The 10,871-nt window shown below is 36.5% G+C and overlaps 1 protein-coding gene across 5 annotated transcripts; it reads left to right on the top strand.

Annotated features, from left to right (window-relative positions):
• The first annotated feature begins 610 nt into the window (after positions 1–610).
• Positions 611–8,786, top strand: LOC113722549 (UDP-galactose/UDP-glucose transporter 7-like). 5 transcript variants are annotated; one of them, XM_027245833.2, is made up of 8 exons: positions 611–853; positions 1,257–1,297; positions 1,991–2,096; positions 2,243–2,488; positions 3,453–3,563; positions 3,670–3,828; positions 7,689–7,832; positions 7,984–8,786. In XM_027245833.2, the coding sequence occupies exons 2-8, from the start codon at positions 1,266–1,268 to the stop codon at positions 8,146–8,148; spliced, it is 963 nt and encodes a 320-aa protein (XP_027101634.1). In that variant the 5' UTR covers positions 611–853; positions 1,257–1,265; the 3' UTR covers positions 8,149–8,786. The 5 variants fall into 5 exon arrangements, with proteins under 5 accessions (XP_027101634.1, XP_027101632.1, XP_027101633.1 ...); XM_027245831.2 differs by having other exon boundaries at positions 1,247–1,297; XM_027245832.2 differs by having other exon boundaries at positions 611–867; positions 1,247–1,297.
• The last annotated feature ends 2,085 nt before the right edge of the window (positions 8,787–10,871 follow it).

Raw genomic sequence — 10,871 nt, 5'->3', positions numbered from 1 at the left:
TATTTATAGCCTTACAAGACTCTGAAACATAATATAAATTGAAAACAATACAAGTTTCCTTATTTGACTTGATTTCTAAACTTAACACAACTTTCTAAATAAATTTGGAATCAAGATTTGGAAATCAATCAAGACATCAATCAAGATTTGGAAACCAATCAGGATTTGAAAACCAATCAAGATTTAAAAATCAATCAAGATATCAATCAAGATTTGGAAGCAATTAACTACTTTTCAAAAACTCTAATTCAACTAGAATATCAACTTAACTAATTGAAATTGGCTTAATTATGGTCAACATGACCTTAGCCTTTATTCCCCTTATTAAGGATTCAAAAATAACTCAAGACTAATTCTAATTAACTAACACTTATTGCTGAAAACTTAATTACATAAATAGCAAGAAATAATCATGACACAAGTTCAGATCTTCAATGATTCTTGAGATCGATCTTCATGTTCTCATCATTTGTGATACGATATATGTAAAATAAAAAGGTGATTGAAAAGATAAAAAATTATATTTGTGATGCAATTAAATAATTTTTGACCAAATAATAGTTATCCAATTTCGCGTTGAGAACCAATAATAACCGTATATACCAATCTACATATCATTCGTTCCGTCTTTCCCCGGCAATCAACCCGCCTCACATGGCGATGGCTTCACAGTCCAACGGTCAACCCCTCACCTGCTTCACCGACTCTTGCGTAATCCACGAATCCCCCCAATCCCCATTCCCCATCAAATCCCCAATGCCTCCCTGTTACATTACACCATTTTGCGATCTGTGGTTGGAGGGGAAAAAGCAAAAGAACAAAATCAAAAAAGGAACGTGGCATTGCTGTTTAGGCAAGTACACACAGGTTTCATCCTCGAACGTTAAACCCACAACTAACACTTTACTAATTACCTTAAACTATTGCGTAAACAATTTTTACTAGTCACATTAGTCATAGGTTTCACTCAAAATTCAACACCACCACTCTTTCTCTTGATCCAAGGAGAACTTTTATTCACTTATTTATCAATTAATTTAATTATTCATGTGACTTTTTTTTTTAAATTTAGTTTCACTCAATTCTTAATCCAATCGTTGATTTATACATTAAGCGTCCCTCTTACTTGAATCAATTCTCTTATTTTCTTGAAGCCCGCCATTTTTTGCCATCTGGGACGAAAAGCCCAACTTTGTTTTTAAGGTTGAAATAATTGTGATATTGAAATATTTGTGGCATTTATTAGGTGGGTTCAGGCTTGAGAGATGGATGCTGCAGACACGAGTTCATTCTTGAGGTTTGGATTTATGCTGATTAATTATCTATTTTTTGAAATTTAATTGGCAGACCCTTGAATTTTGTGATGCATTTATTTTTCTTTGCATTAAATTTGCTTTCTGGACTGGATATGATTTTGCTGAATATGCAGATTTTGACATCTAGGGACAGACTATGTTCAGTACTCTGCTTTTTGTAGTTATGCAGATTTTGACATCTAAGGACAGATTCTGTTCAGTACTCTGCCTCTTGTACTTTTACTGAACTGCCTTCTTCAATGTCGTCAGTAATTATGTCATGATGTTTCCCCTTTCTTTTCTTTTCTTTTTTGAAGTATTTTTCTTTGATTATTCTTAAGTGGTTTATGATATGGTATGCTATCTTTAGACTGTTTAGCTTGAAAATGCATGCAGAAATGCATTGACTGGAGCTAATTGTCCATTTAGTTAGTGTTTTATTGACTTTTTCTTTTCTTCCTCAATTAAATCTGTGATAGTTACCATATGACCTGAAGCCTCACCACAATTGTGCTACTGACTGGTGGTATAATGTTCCTCTTTGTAAAATTGTTCAAGTATTTTCTGCAAATATACTTTCTGCAATACTACTGCAAGAGTGTGTTTGTGCGTCTGTGCCTTTTTTTTTTTTTTCCTTTTTGGATTTTGTTTGCTCAGTTGGGATTTAAAAACATGAGGGATATCTTGCAATGCAGTTTGTTTGCTGCAGTCTCATATGGGATTGCTTCAATGGCAATGGTTTTCATCAATAAGGCAGTGCTGATGCAGTATGCACACTCAATGACTTTGCTTACACTCCAGGTAAAACTTGACGAATGATTGGTGTATTCTATAAATCTACTCATGTGATTCAGCTCATATTTGATAGGTACCTGCTAGAGTAATGCTTTAAATGGTTTTCAGATTATTGACTAGGTTTCTATTTGCCATGTTTGAGCTATGAGCAGCAATTGGCAACTACTTTGCTCATTCATTTTGGTAGATCCATGGGATACATGAAAGCCAGAGGACTAAATGTGGAGACAGCCAAAAAACTTATATTTGTTTCGTTATTCTACAATGCAAATGTTGCATTTGCTTTAGCAAGTTTAAAAGGAGTAAACATTCCAATGTACATTGCCATCAAAAGATTGACACCACTTGCTGTTCTAATAGCTGGATTCTTTACTGGAAAGGGAAAACCTACAACTCAGGTCACCATCTATGCTTCAAGACTATCCATGTACACTTAGTAGTGCAGTTACCTTTAGTAGTTCTGTTTCTTTTCTGCTTTTCTTGTTTCTGTTAGTGCTGCCTTTACATTCTTCTTGGATATTCTCATTTGCGGCCAGATAATCTTTTTCTTAACTGCACATGTTGTACATGCGTCAAGCAATTCCTTCCTGTAAACTGGTAGCAATCTGTATCTTTTTTTTTTTTTTCGGCGGTAGTTATACTTGAGTTAAATCTTACAATCAGTTGTGCATCCATGAGTAGAAAGTAAAATTATGCGTTGATGAGCCTGCTTTATACATTTGGACTAAAAAATCTTGCCCTGTACCATTTTCTGTTAATACCATCCTTATCTTTTCAAAATTCGTGAAATAAGAAGGAACTACTTTCAAGTGTTAATGGCTATGAAATTGTTTACCATATGGTTTGCTCCAGACAATGATTGTTTACTTCACATGAGAGAATTTATATGAGAAAAGAATAATAATGGAATTTGATTCTGCGCTCTTTGAAATTTTTTATTTTGAAAATGACTCATTAGCTCTTATATAAGTTTTAGAGTGCTTCTTCCTTTATTCTATGCAGCAGTTGTGCTGAAATCTGAAGCTGAATTTCCATATGTCAAGCTGCTGATACGAGATTCTGAACCAAAGGAATCTTTGTATAACTCATTGTTGAATTAAATCAAGCAATTAATATATTTTGAGTTGAATTGAACTCTTATTGCAAGTGTTTCAACTATATGAAAGTCAATGTGAATTTTTGCATTAACATTTTATTGTCAATTTAAAAATTATGCTTGAATAAGGTTACCAAGAACTTCTCCTTAGCCTGTTTGTATCTCCCAATTTCTTTCCAAATTTCTCTGCAGCCATTATCTCAATGGCTACCAATCAAACTAATAAGCTTCTGATTATGCTTCTTGTCCTTCTCATCTTATTTCAGGTAACCCTTTCAGTTATGCTGACAGCTGCAGGTGTAATTATAGCAGCGCTAGGAGATTTTTCTTTTGATCCTTTTGGATATAGCATGGCTCTTACTTCTGTTTTCTTCCAGGTCTTGCTTGAGTTCTTTTGTTCCTCTGGCCTTTTTATGTTTTGTTTTCAACTTTTACTTTGATACTTAACATGTCTATTTGATGGAACTTTTTGTTTCGATTCAGACCATGTACCTTGTATTGGTGGAGAGGTCAGGTGCGGAGGATGGGCTGTCATCAATTGAGATCATGTTCTATAACAGCTTTTTGTCTTTACCATTTCTCCTGTTTCTCATCATCGCTACTGGAGAGTTTCCGAACTCCTTGTCATTGTTGCTTGCAAAGGTTAAGACCTTTCTAGTTTCCTCTACATTTGATTCATACACATTATTTTAATTTAAGTAAAACTGAACTGATTTTAAAGCTTAATGAATTTGATGATCTCTTTTATGAAATTTGAATGTGGACTTGCTACACACACATAGCACACACACATACACACATGCAGACACACATACATATGTATAATATTTTAGTGATACGTTGGCTGGTTAGGAGTACTTCTTATCGTGAAGCATCAAATTAGCATTTCTTTTGCTAATCAAGGGAATCAACCATATGTATGTATGTATGTGATATACACACACACACACACACGCATGCACGTACAACACATGCAGACACACATATGTATAATTTTTTAGTGATATTTTGGTTGGTTAGAGTACTTCTTATCCCAAAGCATCAAATTAGCATTTCTTTTGCTAATCAAGGGAATCAACTGTATTTTACAAATATGTTGCCTGGTTAGGAATATATGTGTCTTGGAAGCATTTATTCTTTTGCTATTCAAGGGCGTTAACTCTATTTTAGTAATATTTTGGCTGGTTAGGAATATTTCTGTTCTCCGAGCATTATCATGAAATACTTAGAAGAGAGTGAAGGGTACTAAATGGGAAGTAGAAGAGACTGTTCTCTTTATTTTCCAGGGTATTCTAGGATAAACTGGGAGACCAAATCAAGTAAATGCTTAAGTCTGTATTTGCTCCACTTCTATTATTACAAAAATCAACTAGGAATTTGGAACTGTTTACAGTTTCTATAGAGCATACTGAATGCCAGGAAATTGTTAGACACCAATTCCATAGGTTGTGTTCTTCCTATTGCATTTTCTGACAATCTTTGGCTTTGGTGCAGCTATTAAGTCTGCCATGAAGCATGCACATGGATCCTTCCTTCTTTTGTTCTCTTGTTGTGTTGGGACAATGCACAGAGACGCAAGCTTTTAAAATATTTAAGCAAATTCATTATGTTTTTCCCTATACATGATTAAAATGTTGTCATCTATTCACAAATAAACACGTTCTGAGGTCTCTAATATATCTTGATTTATAAGACGACTCATTAACGTGCAGAAGCTGAATGTTTTTGTATTGCATACTGCAATTGATTTCTAAAGGAGGTTACTGTTGATGCCCCACTCCCTTTCTTGTAGCTTTTTCAGGTTTACTTAATAAACAGGTTCGCGCCCATGCCACAGACTGACCTCCAACCACACAATAAAAAAAGCGACAAAAATGAAGGACTAACTCACACATTTTGTTTCTATATCTAGTGGATGTTCAGACATAATTATCTTCTCAGATATATTCTTTTTCTGTTCTAATGGTTCTATACATTTTAGGCAAACTTCATTTTAGTCCCTCTAGTTTCTACTTTTTCTACATTTGATGCCTTACACAAATATTTACTTGAAGATCTTTTAGGCAGGAAGATCTTCATTTTTTCAAATTTCTACTTTGGTTTCACTTTAGCCAGGAAGATCTTTTGCGTGATTGTTTTCCTCAATGTTTATTCTTTTTTATTCTCTTGCCATGTGTCTCTACTTCTCTCTCCCCTTTGTATTATTCCTCTTTCCTACCCTCGTTCTACATGCTTTCCTCTGTCTCTATTCTCCCCCTTGTTGACCTCTTTCATGCCTCCTCAGCTTTACCCCCTCGATCTTCTGCCACTTTCCCCACCTTGTCTGCCTTCTCTTTTTCTCTTCCTCTTCATCTACATGCTTTTCCTCACCACTCCCCCCATTTTCTTCTCTCTCCTTGCATTCCAGCAAAATCCATCACCCTCCCTCTCCCGACAGTTGTTGTGGGCAGAGGAATGCTGGTGGTCTTGTGGCGCTTTATGGTAGTGGTTGGTATGGTGGTGGGGATGGTGTGCCAGTGGCTTGTGGGGGAGCGGCAAAGTCACTGGAGGGAAAGGCATGATGGGAAGTAGGAATCAAGTTGGGCAGGTAAAAATGGACACTGGGGTGACCATTGGAGATGTGGGATTGAATGTTGTTTATGGGGTCAGAACAGTGCAAGCAGGAGCGGGAAGAGGGGCCAATGAATGAGTTTTGGATTTAGCAAGTGTGGAACAGGTGCATGGTGGTTGTGGTAAGTGTTCATGCATTAAGCCAATGCCTTATTGAACCAAAATAAGGTGTTTCCTAAGCTAGACAAGCAAGGTGATCAATCTGGAGTGAGGAGTCAAACAGCCTTAAATAGAGATAGAGCCTAGCAACTGTAAACTCTGGTACTTATTGGTGAAGGTCACAATCACATCACAAAGTATGGCACTCGTATATTAGACGATAGAAAACTTGTAGTGCTTCAGATCCGTCCAAATTGAGTAATATGGAAATTTTGGTAGCACTGATAATGGGGATTTTCCAGAAAAATTTCTGGGTCAATCATGCCTGTCTTGGGGTGGGTCAATCATGCCCGTCTGAGTCAAGCATGGTAAGTCTTAGCCTTCGCTGGAAAATAGAGGAGTTTATGCTGGTAGAAACTATAGGCAAGTAGTAACCATGAGCCTGTCTAGTGTTGTCAATGAGTTATTCATATTGTTGTCACATGATATTTTACATGGCCGAAATGACATGTTCTGAGATTTTGTCTGGATATGTTTTAAATGCTATTCATTCATAATAGATAAATCACTATTTTGAGTAAGAGTGTCAATATGATACCATGACCTAGCAGGTGAGGTTTCTGATGTTGGATTTATTATTATTACTTTGCTGTAGAATTTTATTACTATGCACTTGTATTTGTGTTTCCTTTTCAAGATCCCTGAATATCAAATGTGATGGTTATGCTGTTCATCTGGTCATCTTCATGGATGTTAACATAAGATGAGAAACACCCTAATAAACCCCAACATATATGTTAATGTTAAGATGGAATTTGAAAATGACTCAGTTTTCCCTTTTCTACCTTGGGAAAGTACTACCTTGGAGATATATTGATGCAGTAAGACTGTATTAGCATTTCCTTTGTTCAAATTTTACTTTTATTTTTATGATGTCAGACTAGCTTATGTTTTATCCTATTGATTTTTTGTAGAGCAGGGTTGGGCTGTATAAAAGTAGGATTCTGGTTTTTTTCTGATTGAAGGATAGTTCCCCCCTTCCCCTCTCTTTTGTTTTTTGTGAAGTTCTTCACATAGAACTTCAGCTTTGGCAGTAAGACCCCCTGACCAAGCTTTCCTTTAGGCTTTCTGCAAGAACCTCAACTTTGATCATGAATCAAATTTCTTCTTTTCCCATGCTACTGCCTGCATAAATAATGTTACCTTTCTCTACATAGATAGCACTTCCTTCAAGAAATCATGCAAGTTAAATGCTAGCATTGTATGCTATGCACATACTGGAATGGAGATCCCTTTTGCAACTAGGTAATCAGCTTGCACATTACTAGGTACTGGAACCAGTCAATAGGGTCTTCAAGTCAACTGTGTGATGTTTGTGTATTTGGTGTCATAAAGTCCTAGCTAGAACATAATTGATCTTTCCAGCTGAGTCAAAGCATAGTACCTCCCCATTCCCGACCATTCGTATGCCTAATCTTTGCTGGAGGCCTAGTGTGCATAAGAGACAAATGCTGGATAAGACATTGCTGAATAGACATTGATTAGAGTGTTTCACATTGTTCTCTAACATTTTTTCATCAAATGGAAGCCGCTAAAAAGGGATACACGCATGCAAGCTCCTCTCTCATTTTTTGTTTATTTTGTTTGAATACTACAGTCCATTGAGTTCCTATATTTCATGTGAGGTTGAGCTCGTACATTGCTGTCTTTTAAAATATTGCTTTGTGCTGTTCTTATTTCCAGTATACTCACTGAAATCATCTTTTTGGCATGGGCATCTTTTCTCTGGACAGAGTACTTCATTATCGTTTTTGGTTATTCTTCTTCTTTCTCTGGTGATGGGAATTGTTCTCAACTACACTATGTTCTTGTGTACCATTGTTAACTCTGCTTTAACCACCACTATAGTTGGTGTCCTCAAGGGGGTCGGTTCAACGGTATGTAAGGATTCAATTTTTCTTTGCAGTTTAATTACTATATCTATCTAAAGAAAATCTAAGAGCCTGAAGCCAGTTTTTTTGGACGTCTTTTCTATGCTTTCATAAGAGGTTAGATAATTGATGCACTCATTTCTTTGCTTCTGTGCAGACCTTTGGTTTCATATTGTTAGGAGGAGTGCAAGTGCACGCACTGAACGTTACTGGACTAGTAATCAATACAGCTGGTGGTATATGGTACTCATATGCGAAATATCACCAAAAGAAGAGCAAGTTGCCAAAGCTAATGTCGGATGTGGAAGCCCATCGCAAGTGAAATTCATGCGGGTGGGTGTCCAGAAGCTGGCTTAATAACTTATTTCATTCTTTCTGTTTAAAATTTAGGTGCTTCGTCCATGAAGTGGGGACTGGAGAGTAACAGGGCATTCATTATACATGACATAACGCTAATTTGAGCTCGAGTGATTGTAAGCCAATTTGATGTTGAAAAGAAGAAAGTGATCTTGTGGAAAGGAGGGAAATATTGAGAAACCGTGAGGGAACAAATTGTCAGAAGATATTAGAATTGAGAATTGAATGACATGTTTTGGAGGCTAGGAAAGTTTAGCAAGTATTGTAGCCAAACCACTAGTGAATACACAATGGCAAAGGTGTGGAATGGCAGAGAAGTTAGTGGTAATGATGCATTCAAGATCCGAAGTCTATTTTCGATATGTGTATTGCTTTATTTGTTTCTCGTTATGTGGTTTACAACTGAACTCGACTGGTGCGGTGTATTCGGGTTTCTTGAAGCAACGGAAACAAAATGTACAAGAGCCGGAGTCATTATTTATTGTACGGATGAGTAGGCTTGCTAATTGGATCATATGAGTCGGGCGGTTTAAATCATTTAATTTGTAACACTTTCGAATTTTGGACCCTGAGTTATTTTTATATCAAATCGAGTTTATATTATATACGTAAGTAATCTTTTTATTGACTGTATGTAAGCAAAAACGTGAATTAAATCAAGCGAATATAAGGTGGATTTTACCATTATCGAAAGAGGGCACTTGCTGGACAGACTAAAATTACAGTTTTAGGCATCATAGTTTCAAAATGATTTAATGTTGTCCTATCAAATGATAAATGTACTCCACTAACCAAAGAAAAATTGACATTTTATAAGTACCAGATACTTCTGGTTTCACCCCAAATAGTTTGCGGTAAGTTAATTTGCATTTGCATTTGCATTTGAGCCTGTAAGTAATCTGAAAAGAACTCTTATTGAAAAAGAATAAAATGATACAAACAACCCATGCCTTAATGATTGCTAGAGTATAAGCCAAATATTATAAGAAGTTTGATTTGCTAGTGAGTTTTTAAACAACAAATATTTGTATTTTAATGAGTTATAGGGGATCAATAGTTTCTTACATATTATTATTGTACTTATTAAATATGTTTCACTACTTGCTATATGAATGTTATCATTCTCCACTTCCATTCAGGACAATCTTTTTTTTCTAAAAAAAAAAAAAATCCTTTGATTTGTGCATCCACTGAATGAAAATCGTGGCTCCGCCACTAGGTCAGTAAACTTTATTTTGTAGGATAAAGATTGACTTATCTGGTAAAATGGATTGGAATGATTTTGTTTTCAATACAAACATGATTATATGGAAAGAAATTCGTGTTGCAAATTTACATTTCATTACATTTCTCACCATTAAACATAGGATTCATTTTTATTTTTTTTTTGCTCAAAATTTTCCCTAACAAATGCCTTGTTGCGATCAAACACTTCAATAAGCAGCGAGGAAGGATGCCAAAACCGCAACAAAACCAAGAGTGCTAGAGGCCAGGTGCTTGAAACTTGCATTTTTGTTTTTGTCATCATCAGCATCTGCAGCTGGTGCCTGAGATGCAGGTGCATCGCTCTTGGGGGCATCTGAGGGGGCATCAGAACTGGGAGCTGTGGCATCATCTGACGGAGTCGGTGCCTCCGGGGCCTCGCTAGCTGGGGGTGGAGACACCTTCTTGGCTGGAGCAGGAGCACCAGCTGCCTTGGGTGGTTCTTGAAGAGTGGTGCCATCAACTCCAGGCGTCATGATAGCACTTGAAACACTGATGATGGAGTAGTTAAATGGATGCTGCGTTACTGTTGCAACAACCTGAACATTGTGGGGAGCACCTTTGGCAGCCGAGGAAAATATAAGCTGACCATGACTTCTGTTTAGAATCAAGAAGCCTTGATCGTAAGTTGCCACACCAGTTTTTTGGAACAAGGTTGTCATTCTTGTCCCATTTTTTGCGTTTGCGAGCTTGAGGAGATCATAGTAGTCAAGAACCACATGAGTCATCAAGGTAATTTTAATAACATCAGCCGGTTTACCAGCAAGGTCTCCAATGTGCTCATTAGGGATGGCAAGAATAGTTACGGGTGATTGAGAATTGATGGCTTTAACCAAACCTGCCTTGCTCAAAAGATCATTGAAGTTACTAAAACTGGGGATGTCCCCAAGGACAGCAGTGATGTTAAATGCCGCTGTTGTGGCGGAGGAAGCAAGGAGCAAACAAGACAGGAAGATCAAGGAGGTGGAGATCTTGGAGGCACCCATTTTTGGTATTCAACGCCAAAGAATGTGGCTATGAAACAAAAAGGTTGCTTCTCTGTCTATGAAACAAAAACGTTGCTTCGTTCTCTCCTTGCACTGAAAGATGTCTTGCAAGTTAGAGCATTATATAATAGGGGTGAAATGGATTCAAATGATAAGAATTTCGGACTTTAGGGATGGGAGTGATTCTCTCTTTTCTTCGGGATTAGGTAGAATCGATTGGTTGCGCGTAAATAAATAAAAGACATCACAACGTGCCGTGAATCTGAATACAACATTATTTGGAAAAAAAATTGATTTTATTATAAATACTTTTTTTCAACTATATTTTTAATCGTTCCAACTTCATTTTAATCTTATATACATTATATTATAAAAGTACTACAATAGCGTTATACTGAAAATTTTTCAAATAATCCTCCATCCAAACACTCTATTTGAT

The sequence above is a fragment of the Coffea arabica genome, chromosome 8e (genome assembly GCF_036785885.1).
Source record: "Coffea arabica cultivar ET-39 chromosome 8e, Coffea Arabica ET-39 HiFi, whole genome shotgun sequence".
NCBI classification, from domain to species: Eukaryota; Viridiplantae; Streptophyta; class Magnoliopsida; order Gentianales; family Rubiaceae; genus Coffea; species Coffea arabica.
Note: the sequence above shows the minus strand (reverse complement) of the source record. Positions and strands in the feature narration are given on the sequence as shown.

Bases quoted from the DNA above. Each gene is read 5' to 3' on its own strand.
- LOC113722549 (XM_027245833.2), top strand. From the start codon at position 1,266: ATGGATGCTGCAGACACGAGTTCATTCTTGAG. The intron at 2,489-3,452 runs GTCACCATCTAT...ATCTTATTTCAG, and splicing joins AGGGAAAACCTACAACTCAG to GTAACCCTTTCAGTTATGCT. The intron at 3,564-3,669 runs GTCTTGCTTGAG...GTTTCGATTCAG, and splicing joins TTACTTCTGTTTTCTTCCAG to ACCATGTACCTTGTATTGGT.